The sequence below is a fragment of the Haliotis rufescens genome, unplaced genomic scaffold (genome assembly GCF_023055435.1).
Source record: "Haliotis rufescens isolate VD_foot unplaced genomic scaffold, xgHalRufe1.0.p SCAF_9, whole genome shotgun sequence".
NCBI lineage: Eukaryota > Metazoa > Mollusca > Gastropoda > Lepetellida > Haliotidae > Haliotis > Haliotis rufescens.
Window position 1 is genome coordinate 12294092 of NW_025964383.1, and position 20393 is coordinate 12314484.

Genomic DNA, 20393 nt, shown 5'->3' on the forward strand with positions numbered 1-20393 from the left:
CAGGGCGAAATCATATTACAAGCCACTGGTCGTGGATTGACGTTGGTTTACGTATTATGTAGCGCAAGCAGGTCGGTAAGCAGACAAATGGATTGCAGTTGCTGCAACCTGCTAACGTAAGTGGCGGAAGCAAAGTTGCAACTTGTACAAAACACCTCTACTCACAATAACAAGAAACACCGAACTTCGGCTATGTTTACACGTTCGCTCGATCACACAATGCGCTTGTGGAATGTTTCGAGTCACATAAAATTGAAGCAAATCAATATAAAAACTTCTTTTTTTTTTGCTGCATGGGTTTAGGGATAACCACACATTGAATGGATAATGGAGTGGGACCTATTTAAATAATAAACAACCCATTCTAGTGGTGCTGTGTTGTATTTGAAACATAAATATGCCTCTTGACGTAAGGGTGCAGGCAATTAGGTGGAACAGCCCGTCAGTTAGCCCTTTTCGTTGATTTTAGTGCACTGCTCATTACAGGATTAATTTAAAACCCATCTCTAATAAAACACTAGGTGAGTCTTAATTTCAGCATCTTAGAAAAGAAAAAGAGTTTGCTCTACCCCCTTGTATATTGTAATAAAGAACAGTTTTGCCTTGAACTATTGTAACGTCAAAGCACTCAGGCGCAGTGCACTCGTGCTTTAACTGTTATAGTACACGGCAAAACTATTCTTATTAAACTGCACACGGAGGTAGAGCAAACTTTTTTTCTGAAATAGAGCACAATTTTCATGACATCAATTGTACTGTTTCAGATGTCTTTATATTAGCAACAACAACGACCCTAGCAACAACGACCCTTCAATGTAAGTTGTATGGTATTGTTTGGTTTTTGTTGTTTTACGCCGCGCTCAGGAGTATTCAAGCTAGATGACGGCGGTCTGTAAATAAACGAGTCTGGACCAGACAATCCTGTGATTAATATCATGAGCATCGATCCACGCAATTGGGATCGATGACATGCATCAACCAAGTCAACGAGCCTGACAACCCCGATCCCGTTAGTCGCCTTTAACGACAGGCATGGTCACCTTTGATGGCAAGCATGCGTTGCTGAAGACCAATCCTAATAATAAAGCCCAGCATGAAAATGAAAGTCCCATGATTCTCAAAATGTTTTTGGCCATCTTGGATTTTCACCCACCAGGGGGCGCTGCTGAGATGGATCCATATCCAGAAATGTTTGGAGTGGTTCAATGTATAAGTGTGCCAAGTTTGGTGCTTTTAACCCAAAGTGCACAATTTTTGCCTTAACCGCCCAACTATCAGGCGCGGTAGTGCAAATAAAAATATAGGGCTTTCGAGTTTTTCTACACGAACCCAAGAAGGTTCTAATGGGCATTCATATTAAGCCTGTTTTTGTTTATACCTACTTTTAAAAGGGAGTCATCCGAAAACTAAAGAACAGATGATGGAATGTCTTGATTTGGGAAAAAGTGTACATTCTGAAAACATAAGTGACAAAATATGAAAAGGACATTCCGTCAAAGAACAAGAAAACAGATCTATTTCCTTTGATTAACGTTTTCTTTCAGCCTGCACTGGTGCCGGAATTTCATGTATTGTCGAAAGTGACTGTAGCCCTGTTGGAATTATTATTAGACGCCAGTGTCCAAGTGGTCAGGTTTGCTGTGTCGGTAAGTATTCTGACATCGTTTGACCTCAAAACATAGCCATTCATGAGAAGAAATAGATGTCGGGAGTCCTTTTCGATTTTCAGATTTGTTTTTCATGATCCTATTATCAAGGAATTGTCAATAATTTTAGAAGATAGCTAAACGATCCATACAAACATGAAGAAATAATTGTAAATATCTGCTCCTTAATGTTCCAACTGTCAAGGAAGTCATTTTGAGAACTTCCAAAAACTGATTGTCATTAAACAGCAATTGTTTTCAAATATAAGTATAATAAAATTTGCCATATTTCTAGTATGTATGTATTGACCTTTTTCACACTTCGCATCTTGGATCGAAAACGAGGCTTGCAGAGCATAGCTCAATGCAGTGTGAGTCGCATCAGCTGATAGGGAACAGACAGCATGTTGTGCATTTCTCTCATGGACATTTCAAACAAACAAAAAATGGTATCCTCTGTATCTAATATTTCACCTTTTATCATGAGGTCCAACTAAAATATGCCTGTAATACACTGGTATTAGCATTTTGCTGTCAGGATCCCGGATGTGAATCGAAAGGTGCATTTCGAGATACGTATTTCAGAAATAGATTGTTTTATCATAACCTCGTCGGCATATAGGTACAATATGTGACAGTACGTTCAATGACAGAAGTTTTGTATTGCAAATGAACCGCATGACATGAAACACGTCAGTGTACTTTTGCAAATTTGCTCAGTCAGTGTGTGGCTTGGCGAACTCGAGATCGTCGATCATATTTATTTCACGTTTCATAGTGGTGTTTGCTGCACAACGCACTATCGTTTTGCCATGAGTCCAGTTGACAAAAGACACTTTTTCTGCTATGAGTTTCATCTTAACATATTACGATGTAAATGAAATTAGTTCACCAAATAATTCGTGTGTCAAAATAAATATTCAGAAGGGGCGATAACTCTATTCAGTGTGTACAATGACAGATGATACTTTACTTGTTCTTCAAACATCACTTACTTAACTGATTATTGCCGATTGAGATTGCACCGTGCACGACAAAAGTAATAATGTGTGAACTGTTTAAAATAAGTTAAAAGGAAACTAAAAATTGATAAATATAAATAATGCATGAAATTGAAGAAATATAAGAATTGATACAACCACCAACTTCTTGAACACCCTCACCTAACCCTGTATGATGATAGGTAATTGTATATCAAAAGGAAGCTACCAATACATTTATCCTGAATATTTTGAAAATGTCTTGATCAGATATGAGTACAGTTAAAATAACAAAAGATAAAAAAGAATCAACTTCAATTGGTAATCGAGCCAAGATAAAATATATGTATCGTAAAAATTATGTTGATGGAACAATCTGGATTTTTTATATTTAACAAAGAAACACAAACCGAAATTTTCATGTCTTTATTTCTCACAATATAAGTTTTCAAAACTTAACATGGACCGGGTGTCTTTGTCAGTCAAAAGCACCTGATTCAATTCCAGGAGAAAATAAATTTCTTGCTTGTAAACAAATGGTACAATGTCCTATTTTGGTGTCTGATAAATATTGGCCATGTTGTTTTGTGAGTGAATAAGGTTTTTCACTTCCTCGTCCTATTTAAGTGAAATGTGACAGGAAACACATTTGATGATTGAAAGAAAATGGCTTTTCACTTCCTCGTCCTTTGACAGGACGCACATTGTAACCAGTGTGTTACTGTCAGCAGAAAGCTTCTTGTTTTAATGAAACACGTTTTGATATTTGTATTACCGGTATGTATTTAATCATGACATACTTTGTTTAGTCTGACCATGCTGAAAACATACTTTCACTAGAGTGAAAAAAATAAGATTTTTATTGAAATCAGTAAAATATCACGTTTTGTCATCCCTACAGTCAGTCTGCATCATTGACACTATGGTAAGGTCATGAAGATCACAAAGAAAATATAAGACTTGGATTTATTTTGTCAAATAAAACGTTTATCTCTTCTTGTTGTTTACTAAAGTTGATATCGTGACTTGAAAATAGTAACTTTGTCACATCACAATATGATATAAATTCATGCTATCATCGTTATTTGACAAGGAAAACAAATTTCTTCCTTGTATTTATTTTTTATTTAATTTCTCGTTTTGATTGAATTATAAAAATTATAAAAATGATCACACCACTAGACTTGATTGAAATAAACTAAAGTTCTAAAGATTGTTAACAATAGTAAAGCATAACATCATAACAATATAATTATTGCAAAATGACACAGTAAGCACATCTATATTCTTACATATAAATTGATATGATTAATAATTAATAATACATGGCAATTGCTTACACAAAAGAAATCATTTTCTTTTTAAAGTTTCAAAACATGTTTGTGGACATAAAGCCAGATGGTTTCCACAATTAAACAAAGAGAATAAATGAGTTATGATTGCAATACGCATTGGAATTAAAAATAATTCTCTTTATACTTGAAGTTTATAGTAATGTCAATATCATTTTATGCATATGAAATATTTGAATACAAACTGTTAAAGAGTTATCTGTTTGTGTAAATTATATAAAGATCACATGTAGATTGAACATTTACTGGCCATAAATTAGCGGGGTTTTGTTCATTTCATGACATAATTAATTTGGTACAGTAAAGTAAATATAATTTTGATAGAAATATTGTTAACAAAATTGCAGATCAAACTGTACTATACTTCAAATATTTAAACACCTTTTATGTAATAATTCAGTTGAAATATTACACATCATGGTATCTAATCTGTCAACATTGAGAATCAAAATAACAACTTTCACAATATGGACAGCACAAGTAGATCTAGAGGTCTAATTTTTTTATTGGAGTCCATTACAATTTACATCAAATACGCAACTGATGTTAAATTCTGATTTGTTACGATTGTAAATTCTCAGTAGGTTACAATTTGATACATTATATCAACATATCAATTTAGTTAGTTTCTGACATATATCTAGATATGGTCAAAAGGTCAATATTTCGACTTCAAATACAACCCGCAAAGTTATTTAAACTCACAATAAATAGTTTGGCTTAATGTTCTGTAAACAATGAATAATTCTTACAAGATCTCAGTAGCATTTGTATTAAGTCTGTTCAGCTACCATAAACTGCACTGGGAGTTACCAGGTGGTCATGGATATTTTAAAATGAAATCACAACAGAATGGCGAGACTCAAATTTACATCGGTAAGGAGACCAGATAACAGTTGAATAGTTTGTTAATGATAAGATTAAGAACAATTTTCAATATTTACGATAAATGTACCAGGAAGGTTAAATTGTCACAGTTTGTCCCGATTGCGTGCCTTGTCGACATCTCCATGTGTTTCATGTGCTATCCAGCCTTCACCTTCTGCTCTCAAAGCCTCGCTTTCAAACCGGAAGTAGCGAAGTGTGTAAAAGGTCAATAAACCTGTCTATATTTGTTCTTTGTGTTGGCCATATTGTGAATCGTAAGGATACGTTATATGTCAGCTGGTATGTTTTTCACTTTAAGAGTAAAAGACTTGTCCGAGGCGGGTGATTGTGCCCTACGAATTATGTATGTTCTCAAGACAAAGGAATGAGCAATCCTTAAAAACTTTCATAGCCACATGTTCACTTGTTGATCAGCATACGGCCTTCAGCAATATCCACAAGTCAAACAAAACAACTAATGTTGCTCTTCCTATGCCATGTTCGTCCTATGGTGACATCATATCACAAGCCACTAGTCGTGGATTGACGTTGGTTTACAGGTTACGGTACCATGTTGCGCAAGCAGCTTGGTAAGCACACTGTTTCTTGGCTTGCTGTTGCTGCAGTCTGCTAACATTAGTGGCTAAAAAACAAAGTTGCAACTTGTACAAATCAACACAACTCAAAATAACCAGCAACAGAGAACTTCGGCTATGTTTACATGTTAGCTGAACCACCCAATGCACGTATGGAATGTTTCGAATCACATAAAACTGAAGCATTTTAATATAAAAACTTACATTTTAAAAAGTCTTATTGCTGCATGTGTTTACGGACAACCACGCATTGAGTGACTAATGATGACGTGGGACCTATTTAAATAATAAACAACCAATTCTAGTGGTGTTGTGTTGTGTTTCAAACGTAAAAATGCCTCGAGATGTAAGGGTGGAGGCAATTAGGTGGAACAGCCCGTCAGTTAGCCCTGTTCGTTGATTTTAGTGCACCACTCATTACAAGATTCTTTTTGAACCCATCTCTAATAAACACATGGTGAGTTTTAATTTCAGCATATCAGAAAAGTAATCAAGTTTGCTCTACCCCCATGTATATTGTAACAAAGAATAGTTTGGCCCTGAACTATTATAACGTCAAAGCACTCAGGTACAAGTGCACACGTGCTTTTACTATTACAGTTGATTGCAAAACTATACTTATTAAACTGTACATGGGGGTAGTGCAAACTTTATATCTTAAATGGAGCTGTATTGTCATGACATCAATTGTACTGTTTCAGATGCCCTTACTTTAGCAACAACAACGACCTTAGCAACAACGACCCTTCAACGTAAGTGGTATGAATTAATATGCAGTCGACTATGGTAAAGTCCACCGACAATGTTTAAGTAGGAAAGTCAAGCCTGTCTGACTTTGTCACCATGTTTCTCCCAAGAGAGATCTTCTTTTGTGGAAATATTTGAGTTAACTTGATTAATAGTAGATGGGCATATTTCTCGGATAGCTTGACATGCAATTGTTACTTAAACAATCCAGTAAATAGAAACTGTAGTAATTCAGAAAGAGGTATCATTATCAGTAAATGGTTTCAATCTGTGCATATACTTTTAATTGCACTCTGAATATACCAGTTTTTCAGCTGAATGCACAAAAATATAATATTTGTTTGTTTCTTGCTTAATGCCACACTCAGCAATATTGCAGCTATATGACCACTGTCTGTAAATAATCGAGTCTCTACCGGACAATCCAGTGATTGATATCATGAGCATCGATCAACGCAATTGGGACACGATGACATGCATCAACAAAGTCAGCGAGTCTGACCCCCAGATCCCTTTCGTCGCCTCTTGTGACTATTATAGTCATCTTTTACGGCAAACATGGGTTGCAGAAGAGCTATTTTAGCCCGGATCTTCACGAGTTGAAAAATATAATATTAAAGCCCAGCATGAATATAAGAGTCCCATAATTCTAACAAAAGTTCTGATGATCATTCTTCAGGCACGGTAGTGCATATAAAAATATAGGGCTTTCGAGTTTTTCTTCACATTCCCAAGAAGGTTCTTATGAACATTCATTCGAAAGCCTTATGTAGCTTTGACATTTTTAAAAGGGAGTCATCTGAAAACTAAAGAACAGATGATGTAATCTCTTGTTTTTTTGTGAAGAAGTGTACATTCTTAACACATAAGTGACAAAATATGAAAAGGACATTCCATCAAAGAACAAGAAAACAGATCTATTTCCTTTGATGAACGTTTTCTTTCAGCCTGCACTGGTGCCGGAATCTCATGTACTGTTGCTGGTAACTGTAACACCTTTGGAATTATTCCTAGTCGCCAGTGTCCAAGTGGTCAGGTTTGCTGTGTCGGTAAGTATTCTGACCTCGTTTGACCTCAAAACATATTCTTCTTCTTAGGGCGTAGCCTATTTTCTGTTAATCGCAAAGGAAGGTTGATGATGTGTAGAAATAGATGTCGGAAGTCCATTTCCATTTTCGAATTTGTTTTTTTAATGATCCTGTGATCAAGGAATTGTGAATAATTTTAGAGGAAAGCAAAACGATCCATACAAACATGTAGAATACTTGTAAATGTCTGCTCCTAAATGTTCTTACTGTCAAGGAAGTCATTTAAGAGAACTTCCAAAACCTGATTGTCATTAAACAGCAATTGCTTTCGAATATAATAAACTTTGCCATATTTCTAGTATGTATGTATAAACCTGTCTATATTTGTTCTTTGTGTAGGCCATATTGTGAGTAGTAAGGATATACGTTATATGTCAGCTGGTATGTTTTCACTTTAAGAGTAAAAGACTTGTCTGAGGCAGTTGTTTTTGCCCTACGAATTATGCATGCCTTTCAAGACAAAGGAATGAGCAATCCTTGAAGTTTCAAAGCCACATGTTCACTTGTTGATCAGCATACGTCCTTCGGCAATATACACAAGTCAAACAAAACAGCTGCTATTGCTCTTCCTATGCCATGTTTGTCCCATGGTGACATCATATCACAAGCCACTGGTCGATGATTGACGTTGGTTTACGGGTTACGACACCATGTTGCGCAAGCAGCTTGGTAAGCACACTGTTTGATGGCTGGCAGTTGCTGCAGTCTGCTAACATTAGTGGCGAAAACAAAGGTGCAACTTGTACAAATCAACTCAACTAAACATAACCAGCAACACCGAACTTTGGCTATGTTTCCATGTTAGCTCAACCACACACAGCACTTGTGAAATGTTTCGAGTCGCATAAAACTGAAGCATTTTAATATAAAAACTTAAAAGTAATTAAAAGTCTTATTGCTGCATGAGTTTATGGACAACCACATATTGCATGAATAATGAAGTGGGACCTATTTAAATAATAAACAACCCATTCTAGTGGTGTTGTGTTGTGTTGTGTTGTGTTTAAAACGTTAATATGCCCCTTGACATAAGGGTGCAGGCAATTAGGTGGAACGGTCCGCCAGTTAGCCCTGTTCGTTGATTTTAGTGCACAGCTCATTCCAGGATTCTTTGTAAACCCATCTCTAATAAAACACAAGGTGAGTCTTAACTATAGCATCTTAGAAAAGTAATCAAGTTTGCTCTACCCCCATGTATATTGTAACAAAGAATAGTTTGGCCCTGAACTATTATAACGTCAAAGCACTCAGGTACAAGTGCACACGTGCTTTTACTATTACAGTTGATTGCAACACTATACTTATTAAACTGTACATGGGGGTAGTGCAAACTTTATATCTTAAATGGAGCTGTATTGTCATGACATCAATTGTACTGTTTCAGATGCCCTAACTTTAGCAACAACAACGACCTTAGCAACAACGACCCTTCAACGTAAGTGGTATGAATTAATATGCAGTCGACTATGGTAAAGTCCACCGACTATGTTTAAGGAGGAAAGTCAAGCCCTTCTGACTTTGTCACCATGTTTTCCCCAAGAGAGATCTCCTTTTGTGGAAATATTTGAGTTAACTTGATTCATTCTCAGGATCTGCTCTGTCATAGTAGATGGACATATTTCTCGGATAGCTTGACATGCAATTGTTACTTAAACAATCCAGTAAATAGAAACTGTAGTAATTCAGAAAGAAGTATCATTATCAGTAAATGGTTTCAATCTGTGCATATACTTTTAATTGCACTCTGAATATACCAGTTTTTCAGCTGAATGCACAAAAATATAATATTTGTTTGTTTCTTGCTTAATGCCACACTCAGCAATATTGCAGCTATATGACCACTGTCTGTAAATAATCGAGTCTCTACCGGACAATCCAGTGATTGATATCATGAGCATCAATCAACGCAATTGGGACACGATGACATGCATCAACAAAGTCAGCGAGTCTGACCCCCAGATCCCTTTCGTCGCCTCTTGTGACTATTATAGTCATCTTTTACGGCAAACATGGGTTGCAGAAGAGCTATTTTAGCCCGGATCTTCACGAGTTGAAAAATATAATATTAAAGCCCAGCATGAATATAAGAGTCCCATAATTCTAACAAAAGTTCTGATGATCATTCTTCAGGCACGGTAGTGCATATAAAAATATAGGGCTTTCGAGTTTTTCTTCACATTCCCAAGAAGGTTCTTATGAACATTCATTCGAAAGCCTTATGTAGCTTTGACATTTTTAAAAGGGAGTCATCTGAAAACTAAAGAACAGATGATGTAATCTCTTGTTTTTTTGTGAAGAAGTGTACATTCTTAACACATAAGTGACAAAATATGAAAAGGACATTCCACCAAAGAACAAGAAAACAGATCTATTTCCTTTGATGAACGTTTTCTTTCAGCCTGCACTGGTGCGGGAATCTCATGTACTGTTGCTGGTAACTGTAACACCTTTGGAATTATTCCTAGTCGCCAGTGTCCAAGTGGTCAGGTTTGCTGTGTCGGTAAGTATTCTGACCTCGTTTGACCTCAAAACATATTCTTCTTCTTAGGGCGTAGCCTATTTTCTGTTAATCGCAAAGGAAGGTTGATGATGTGTAGAAATAGATGTCGGAAGTCCATTTCCATTTTCGAATTTGTTTTTTTAATGATCCTGTGATCAAGGAATTGTGAATAATTTTAGAGGAAAGCAAAACGATCCATACAAACATGTAGAATACTTGTAAATGTCTGCTCCTAAATGTTCTTACTGTCAAGGAAGTCATTTAAGAGAACTTCCAAAACCTGATTGTCATTAAACAGCAATTGCTTTCGAATATAATAAACTTTGCCATATTTCTAGTATGTATGTATAAACCTGTCTATATTTGTTCTTTGTGTAGGCCATATTGTGAGTAGTAAGGATATACGTTATATGTCAGCTGGTATGTTTTCACTTTAAGAGTAAAAGACTTGTCTGAGGCAGTTGTTTTTGCCCTACGAATTATGCATGCCTTTCAAGACAAAGGAATGAGCAATCCTTGAAGTTTCAAAGCCACATGTTCACTTGTTGATCAGCATACGTCCTTCGGCAATATACACAAGTCAAACAAAACAGCTGCTATTGCTCTTCCTATGCCATGTTTGTCCCATGGTGACATCATATCACAAGCCATTGGTCGATGATTGACGTTGGTTTACGGGTTACGGCACCATGTTGCGCAAGCAGCTTGGTAAGCACACTGTTTGATGGCTGGCAGTTCCTGCAGTCTGCTAACATTAGTGGCGAAAACAAAGGTGCAACTTGTACAAATCAACTCAACTAAACATAACCAGCAACACCGAACTTCGGCTATGTTTCCATGTTAGCTCAACCACACACAGCACTTGTGAAATGTTTCGAGTCGCGTAAAACTGAAGCATTTTAATATAAAAACTTAAAAGTAATTAAAAGTCTTATTGCTGCATGAGTTTATGGACAACCACATATTGCATGAATAATGAAGTGGGACCTATTTAAATAATAAACAACCCATTCTAGTGGTGTTGTGTTGTGTTGTGTTGTGTTTAAAACGTTAATATGCCCCTTGACATAAGGGTGCAGGCAATTAGGTGGAACGGTCCGCCAGTTGGCCCTGTTCGTTGATTTTAGTGCACAGCTCATTCCAGGATTCTTTGTAAACCCATCTCTAATAAAACACAAGGTGAGTCTTAACTATAGCATCTTAGAAAAGTAATCAAGTTTGCTCTACCCCCATGTATATTGTAACAAAGAATAGTTTGGCCCTGAACTATTATAACGTCAAAGCACTCAGGTACAAGTGCACACGTGCTTTTACTATTACAGTTGATTGCAACACTATACTTATTAAACTGTACATGGGGGTAGTGCAAACTTTATATCTTAAATGGAGCTGTATTGTCATGATATCAATTGTACTGTTTCAGATGCCCTAACTTTAGCAACAACAACGACCTTAGCAACAACGACCCTTCAACGTAAGTGGTATGAATTAATATGCAGTCGACTATGGTAAAGTCCACCGACTATGTTTAAGGAGGAAAGTCAAGCCCTTCTGACTTTGTCACCATGTTTTCCCCAAGGGAGATCTCCTTTTGTGGAAATATTTGAGTTAACTTGATTCATTCTCAGGATCTGCTCTGTCATAGTAGATGGACATATTTCTCGGATAGCTTGACATGCAATTGTTACTTAAACAATCCAGTAAATAGAAACTGTAGTAATTCAGAAAGAAGTATCATTATCAGTAAATGGTTTCAATCTGTGCATATACTTTTAATTGCACTCTGAATATACCAGTTTTTCAGCTGAATGCACAAAAATATAATATTTGTTTGTTTCTTGCTTAATGCCACACTCAGCAATATTGCAGCTATATGACCACTGTCTGTAAATAATCGAGTCTCTAACGGACAATCTAGTGATTGATATCATGAGCATCGATCAACGCAATTGGGACACGATGACATGCATCAACAAAGTCAGCGAGTCTGACCCCCAGATCCCTTTCGTCGCCTCTTGTGACTATTATAGTCATCTTTTACGGCAAACATGGGTTGCAGAAGAGCTATTTTAGCCCGGATCTTCACGAGTTGAAAAATATAATATTAAAGCCCAGCATGAATATAAGAGTCCCATAATTCTAACAAAAGTTCTGATGATCATTCTTCAGGCACGGTAGTGCATATAAAAATATAGGGCTTTCGAGTTTTTCTTCACATTCCCAAGAAGGTTCTTATGAACATTCATTCGAAAGCCTTATGTAGCTTTGACATTTTTAAAAGGGAGTCATCTGAAAACTAAAGAACAGATGATGTAATCTCTTGTTTTTTTGTGAAGAAGTGTACATTCTTAACACATAAGTGACAAAATATGAAAAGGACATTCCATCAAAGAACAAGAAAACAGATCTATTTCCTTTGATGAACGTTTTCTTTCAGCCTGCACTGGTGCCGGAATCTCATGTACTGTTGCTGGTAACTGTAACACCTTTGGAATCATCCCTAGTCGCCAGTGTCCAAGTGGTCAGGTTTGCTGTGTCGGTAAGTATTCTGACCTCGTTTGACCTCAAAACATATCATTCTTCTTAGGGCGTAATAATCTTGGTCGCGACGTTAAACCCCATTTCACCTCATATCTTAGGGCGTAGCCTATTTTCTGTTAATCGCAAAGGAAGGTTGATGATGTGAAGAAATAGATGTCGGACGTCCATTTCCATTTTCGAATTTGTTTTTTTATGATCCTGTGATCAAGGAATTGTGAATAATTTTAGAGGAAAGCAAAACGATCCATACAAACATGTAGAATACTTGTAAATGTCTGCTCCTAAATGTTCCTACTGTCAAGGAAGTCATTTTAGAGAACTTCCAAAACCTGATTGTCATTAAACAGCAATTGCTTTCGAATATAATAAACTTTGCCATATTTCTAGTATGTATGTATAAACCTGTCTATATTTGTTCTTTGTGTAGGCCATATTGTGAGTAGTAAGGATATACGTTATATGTCAGCTGGTATGTTTTTCACTTTAAGAGTAAAAGACTTGTCTGAGGCAGTTGTTTTTGCCCTACGAATTATGCATGCCTCTCAAGACAAAGGAATGAGCAATCCTTGAAAAGTTTCAAAGCCACATGTTCACTTGTTGATCAGCATACGTCCTTCGGCAATATACACAAGTCAATCAAAACAGCTGCTATTGCTCTTCCTATGCCATGTTTTGTCCCATGGTGACATCATATCACAAGCCACTGGTCGATGATTGACGCTGGTTTACGGGTTACGACACCATGTTGCGCAAGCAGCTTGGTAAGCACACTGTTTGATGGCTGGCAGTTGCTGCAGTCTGCTAACATTAGTGGCGAAAACGAAGTTGCAACTTGTACAAATCAACTCAACTAAACATAACCAGCAACACCGAACTTTGGCTATGTTTCCATGTTAGCTCAACCACACAGTGCACTTGTGAAATGTTTCGAGTCGCATAAAACTGAAACATTTTAATATAAAAACTTGAAAGTAATTAAAAGTCTTATTGCTGCATGAGTTTATGGACAACCACATATTGCATGAATAATGAAGTGGGACCTATTTAAATAATAAACAACCCATTCTAGTGGTGTTGTGTTGTGTTGTGTTGTGTTTAAAACGTTAATATGCCCCTTGACATAAGGGTGCAGGCAATTAGGTGGAACAGTCCGCCAGTTAGCCCTGTTCGTTGATTTTAGTGCACAGCTCATTCCAGGATTCTTTTTAAACCCATCTCAAATGAAACACAAGGTGAGTCTTAATCTCAGCATCTTAGAAAAGTAATCAAGTTTGCTCTATCCCCATGTATATTGTAACAAAGAATAGTTTGGCCCTGAACTATTATAACGTCAAAGCACTCAGGTGCAAGTGCACTCGTGCTTTAACTATAATAGTTCACGGCAAAAATATACTCATTAAACTGTACGTTGGGTTAGGGCAAACTTTATTTCTGAAATAGAATTGTATTTTCACGACATGAATTGTACTGTTTCAGATGCCCTAACTTTAGCAACAACAACGACCTTAGCAACAACGACCCTTCAACGTAAGTGGTATGAATTAATATGCAGTCGACTGTGGTAAAGTCCACCGACTATGTTTAAGTCGGAAAGTCAAGCCCTTCTGAATTTGTCACCATGTTTTTCCAATTGGAGATCTTCTTTTGAGGAAATATTTGAGTTAACTTGATTCATTCTCAGGATCTGCTCTGTCAAAGTAGATAGACATATTTTTCGGATGGCTTGACATGCAATTGTTACTTAAACAATCCAGAAAATAGACACTGTGGTAATTCAGATATGGGTATCATTATTAGTAAATGGTTTCAATTTAGGCATATCTTTTTAATTGCCTTCTGAATATACCACGTTTTCAGCTGAATGCTAAAGCGCTTGGTTCTAAATTTAAATAAAGAGGTATCTATTCTACAGTGGGACTACATCAAATTTCAAAACACAGTAGGATTATCGCCTAACTGTTTTATTTTAAAAAGTGTACATGATCACCACATTAGTGACAAAATATGAAAAGGACATTCCATCAAAGAACAAGAAAACAGATTTTTTTCCTTTGACGAACGTTTTCTTTCAGCCTGCACTGGTGCCGGAATCTCATGTACTGTTGCTGGTAACTGTAACACCTTTGGAATTATTCCTAGTCGCCAGTGTCCAAGTGGTCAGGTTTGCTGTATCGGTAAGTATTCTGACCTCGTTTGACCTCCAAACATAGCCATTCTTCTTAGGGCATAGCCTATTTTCTGTTAATCGCAAAGGAAGGTTGATGATGAGAAGAATAAGATGTCGGGACTCCATTTCCATTTTCAGATTTGTGTTTTTATGATCAATTGTTTAAAGAATGGAGAATAGTTTTAGAGGAAAGCAAAACGATCCATACAATTATGTAGAATACTTGTAAATATCTGCTCCTTAATGTTCCGAATGTCTAGGAAGTCATTTTGAGAACCTCCAAAAACTGATTGTCATTCATCAGCAATTGTTTTTGAATATAATAAAATGTGCGATATTTCTAGTATGTATGTATAAACCTGTCTATATTCGTTCTTTGTGTTGGCCATATTGTGAATCGTAAATGAGTGAGTGAGTGAGTTGGGTTTAAACGCCACTTTTAACAGTATTCCAGTTATATCACGGCTTGTCAGCTTAATGTGGGAGGAAAGCCCGAAGTGATGCAGGTTTCAGACGTTTACCACTTATGTGAAACCCACGAGCACCGGTATGGTACTGACAAACCTAGAAACATAATTTGGGCGAACCGGGATTCGAACCCACAATCATAAGTTTTTGGCCTGTCCAAGGGACGCAACCCGGCACAGCGAATCGCGGCGCCTTAGGCGACTGGGCCACCCATGCCCCCTGTGAATCGTAAGGACGTGTTATATGTCAGCTGGTATGTTTTTCACCTTATGAGTAAAAGACTTGTCCGAGGCGGGTGTGTGTGCGCTACGAATTATGTATGTCTTTCAAGACAAAGGAATGAGCAATCCTTGAAATGTTTCATAGCCACATGTTCACTTGTTGATCAGCATACGGCCTTTAGCAATATACACAAGTCAAACAAAACAGTTGCTGTTGCTCTTCCTATGCCATGTTCGTCCCATGGTGACTTCATATCACAAGCCACTGGTCGTGAATTGACGTTGGTGTACGGGTAACGGTATCATGTTGCACAAGCAGCTTGGTAAGCAAACTGTTTGATGGCTTGCAGTTGCTGCAGTCTGCTAACATTAGTGGCGAAAACAAAGTTGAAACTTGTACAAATCAACTCAACTCAAAATAACCAGCAACACCGAACTTCAGCTATGTTTACATGTTAGCTCAACCACACAGTGCACTTGTGGAATGTTTCGAGTTACATGAAATTGAAGGAAATTAATATAAAAAATTAAATTGGAAAAAGTCTTATTGCTGCATGAGTTTATGGACAACCACACATTGAATGAATAATGAAGTGGGACCTATTTATATAATAAACAACCCATTCTAGTGGTGTTGTGTTGTGTTGTGTTGTCTTTAAAACGTAAATATGCCTCTAGACGTAAGGGTGCAGGCAATTAGGTGGAACATCCCGTCAGTTAGCCCTGTTCGTCGATTATAGTGCACAGCTCAATACAGGATTCTTTGTAAACCCATCTCTAATAAAACACAAGGTGGGTCTTAATTTTAGCATCTTAGAAAAGTAATCAAGTTTGCTCTACCCCCATGTATATTGTAACAAAGAATAGTTTTGCCCTATACTATTATAACGTCAAAGCACTCAGGTGCATCTGAACTCGTGCTTTAACTATAACAGTTCATGGCAAACATATACTTATTAAACTGTACATGTGGATAGAGCAAACTTTAATTCTTAAATAGACCTGTATTTTCACGACATCAATTGTACTGTTTCAGACGCCCTTACTTTAGCAACAACAACGACCTTAGCAACAACGACCCTTCAACGTAAGTGGTATGAATTAATATGCAGTCGACTGTGGTAAAGTCCACCGACTATGTTTAAGTCGGAAAGTCAAGCCCTTCTGAATTTGTCACCATGTTTTTCCAAATGGAGATCTTCTTTCGTGGAAATATTTGAGTTAACTTGTTTCATTCTCAGGATCTGCTCTGTCATAGTAGATGGACATATTTTTCGGATGGCTTGACATGCAATTGTTACTTAAAGAATCCAGAAAATAGACACTGTGGTAATTCAGATATGGGTATCATTATTAGTAAATGGTTTCAATTTAGGCATATCTTTTTAATTGCCTTCTGAATACACCACGTTTTCAGCTGAATGCTTAAGTGCTTGGTTCTAAATTTAAATAAAGTGGGACTACATCAAAAAAAAAAAAAAGTGTACATGATCACCACATTAGTGACAAAATATGAAAAGGACATTCCATCAAAGAAAAAGAAAACAGATTTTTTTCCTTTGATGAACGTTTTCTTTCAGCCTGCACTGGTGCCGGAATCTCATGTACTGTTGCTGGTAACTGTAACTCCTTTGGAATTATTCCTAGTCGCCAGTGTTCAAGTGGTCAGGTTTGCTGTATCGGTAAGTATTCTGACCTCGTTTGACCTCCAAACATAGCCATTCTTCTTAGGGAGTGACCTATTTTCTGTTAATCGCAAAGGAAGGTTGATGATGTGAAGAAATAGATGTCGGAAGTCCATTTCCATTTTCAGATTTGTTTTTTTAGGATCCTGTGATCAAGGAAATGTTAGTAATTTTAGAGGAAAGCAAAACGATTCGTACAAACATGTAGAATACTTGTAAATATCTGCTCCTTTATGTTCCAACTGTCAAGGAAGTCATTTTGCGAACTTCAAAAAACTGATTGTCATTAAACAGCAATTGTTTTCGAATATAATATAATTTGCCATAATTCTAGTTTGTATGTATTAACCTGTCGATAATTGTTCTTTGTGTTGGCCATATTGTGAATCGTAAGGATACTTTATATGTCGGCTGGTATGTTTTTCATTTTAAGATTAAAAGACTTGTAGGAGGAGGGTGTTTGTGCGCTACGAATTATGTATGTCTCTCAAGACAAAGGAATGAGCAATCCTTGAAATGTTTCATAGCCACATGTTCACTTGTTGATCAGCATACGGCCTTTAGCAATATACACAAGTCAAACAAAACAGCTGCTATTGCTCTTCCTATGCCATGTTTTGTCCCATGGTGACATCTGTTGCACAAGCCACTGGTCGTGGATTGACATTTGTTTACGGGTAACGGTACTATATTGCGCAAGCAGCTTGGTAAGCACACTGTTTCATGGCTTTAAAAAGTCTTATTGTTGCATGTGTTTATGGACAACCACACATTGAATGAATAATGAAGTGGGACCTATTTAAATAATAAACAACTCATTCTATTTGTGTTGTGTTGCGTTTAAAACAGAAATATGCCTCTAGACGTAAGGGTGCAGGCAATTAGGTGTAACAGTCCGCCAGTTAGCCCGGTTCGTTAATTTTAGTGCACCGCTTATTACAGGATTCTTTGTAAACCTCTAATAAAACACAAGGTGAGTCTTAATTTCAGCATCTTAGAAAAGTAATCAAGTTTTCTCTAGCCCCATGTATATTGTAACAAAGAATAGTTTTGCCCTGTACTATTATAACGTCAAAGCATACAGGTGAAAGTGCATTCGTGCTTTAACTATAATAGTACACAGCAAAACTATTCTTATTAAACTGTACATGGCGGTTGAGCAAACTCTATTTCTTTAATAGAGCTGTATTTTCAGGACAACAATTGTACTGTTTCAGATGCCCTTACTTTAGCAACAACAACGACACTAGCAACAACGACCCTTCAACGTAAGTGGTTTAAATAGATATGCAGTTGACTGTGTTAAAGTCCACCCACTATGTTTAAGTAGGAAAGTCAAGCCCATCTGAAATTGTCACCATGTTTTACCAATTGGAGATCTTCTTTTGAGGAAATATTTGAGTTAACTTGATTCATTCTCAGGATCTGCTCTGTCATATTTCATTAATCAGTTTGAAAGAAGTATTTGTTCGTTGAACACCAACAACATGTATGATTTGTTCAATTGTGAGAACGTGTTTTACTTACATATCTGACTTTACTTACAAATCCGACTTTACAGCTAAAATACTACTGCATTAACCCTTGAAAAACTGCCATGTTACATTGACACGTAATCTCTGGTATTGAATGTAACGATTCTATTTGTGTCCACTTACACTTCAATTCCGAAAATCACTCAATCCTTTGCATTAAAATGAGGATCTTGGAGAAAAAAATACTATCTTTCTCATAGCGTTAAATGCAGTTGAACTAAAATGATTGTATTCGACTTGTATAAACAGTAGTGACATATGGATGTAATGACATGTTTTTGAAAGCTCTACTGAGGCCTTGAATGTTGTACCCTTGATCACAAAACTCTAAGCTAGAGTCAGTAGAAGCTCTTTGAAATTTTGGTAGAAAGCGATAGGTACAAAGACTTAATTACTTGATCTATGGGGCATTTGTTACTAACCGTGGTGTGACCACTGATTACCATAAATCTGCGCCGAGATTATCCCACATCTTCTCGGGCATGCGAGACATCTCACTACACCTACTACAATCTCTTGGGCACTTCAGCACCCTGCGGTTGTGAATGCCTGGACAAGTAGTCTGCTGGGTTGTCATCTAATAGGGTTGAATCATCCATTCCTATCGCTCTTAGCATTGTTGTGCTTTTGATTTCTGCCATATGTGTTCAAGGTGTTGATGGTCTGTGATTATTGTGAAATGTAGTTCTCCACAAACATGTAGGGGCCACATGTGGCCCAGTCGTCTAAGGCGCCGCGATTCGCTGTGCAGAGTTGCGTCCCTTGGGCACGCCAGAAACCTATGATTTTGGGTTCGAATCCCGGTTGGCCCAAATTATGTTTCTAGGTTTGTCAGTACCATACCCGTGCTCGTGGGTTTCACATAAGTGGTAAACGTCTGAAACCTGCATCACTTCGGCTTTCCTCCCACATTATGCTGACACGCCGCGATATGACTGGAATAATGTTAAAAGCGGCGTTAAACCCAACACACTCACTCACTCTCTGCCAACATGTTTTGGCTTGAAGGACAACACCACAGCATGTGCTTCTATTGCTATTTGATTCTGTATCTATTGAAACCCAGTTGCCATTTTAAACCCCTGGTAGCCCTGTGTCAAAATGAGTCTACGTGGACTAGAGTCAACAATCTCTGTGTAGTTTGGAGATCGAAGTATGTATTGACAAAATTGCTTTCAAAAACATCATGTTTTGCCATAGATGATTATATCGTCGCTGCTGTTTTTTAGGTTTGGAATGTCTCTGATGATTGATCATCTCTTCGTGAAACACTTCTGAGGCAGATGTTACTCCAAGGCTGTCTCTCTTGTAGCGGTGCAATCCCATGTGTGTAGTAAACGTTGTGATTTGCCGGAATTCTAGATGTAATTGTATTTGAGGAAGCCCGGCCCTGATTTTCAATTTGCAGAAGACCTTTGCACTGTTTCAGTTATGAGTGATTTTCGTAGGACTATGATGTTTCTCCCGTTTATAAGTCTTGTCACTGTTCCTTTTTGGTGGTGTAACTATAGGCTATGTGAAAGCTTCACCTTCCACCCTATTGCATAATGTCCGCCTCAATTAACTTTTTGAGATCTTTCTCCACCTTTCCACGACGGTGAAAAGCCGTGTTGTGTTGCTCTGGACTCTAGATACTTATCTATTGGTGTGTGTACATGTTTGATGATATTTTCCCTTCCAAGCTAATGAGCCGTTTCGTTACTCAAAAATGATCCATAGTGTTCTGCAACGAAGAACGTGTGACACTGTATGCTAGTGCTTATCTTCACGGCAACGTCAACTGCCCTGAAGTGTTTAAGGCAGCGTCGGATCCATATGAATTCAACTCTCTCTCTCCTTTGTGTCCATTTTGGAACTACCAAACTGCATATACAGATCCTCATCAAAATTATTTTCTAAAGCCCATCATGATTTCACATGTTTTGCTGTTTATCAGGATTGACACAACAGCTGAATGTTTGCAACATTATGTTGTTTTTCATCGCGCTGATCATGTAGCA

General features: G+C 37.3%; 1 protein-coding gene across 7 annotated transcripts in view; it reads left to right on the forward strand.

Annotated features, from left to right (window-relative positions):
- LOC124112470 overlaps positions 1 to 20393 on the forward strand; it is a 95570-nt gene that overhangs the window by 69675 nt on the left and 5502 nt on the right. For 4 of the 7 annotated variants that reach the window (XM_048391428.1, XM_048391429.1, XM_048391433.1 and 1 more), the window contains 10 exons: positions 7136 to 7237; positions 8661 to 8711; positions 9675 to 9776; positions 11200 to 11250; positions 12214 to 12315; positions 13794 to 13844; positions 14390 to 14491; positions 16210 to 16260; positions 16754 to 16855; positions 18076 to 18126. In XM_048391428.1, the coding sequence (XP_048247385.1) occupies positions 7136 to 7237; positions 8661 to 8711; positions 9675 to 9776; positions 11200 to 11250; positions 12214 to 12315; positions 13794 to 13844; positions 14390 to 14491; positions 16210 to 16260; positions 16754 to 16855; positions 18076 to 18126 (765 nt within the window). The remainder of the gene's footprint in view (positions 1 to 7135; positions 7238 to 8660; positions 8712 to 9674; positions 9777 to 11199; positions 11251 to 12213; positions 12316 to 13793; positions 13845 to 14389; positions 14492 to 16209; positions 16261 to 16753; positions 16856 to 18075; positions 18127 to 20393) is intronic. The other 3 variants (XM_048391432.1, XM_048391430.1, XM_048391435.1) reach the window with 2 other exon arrangements.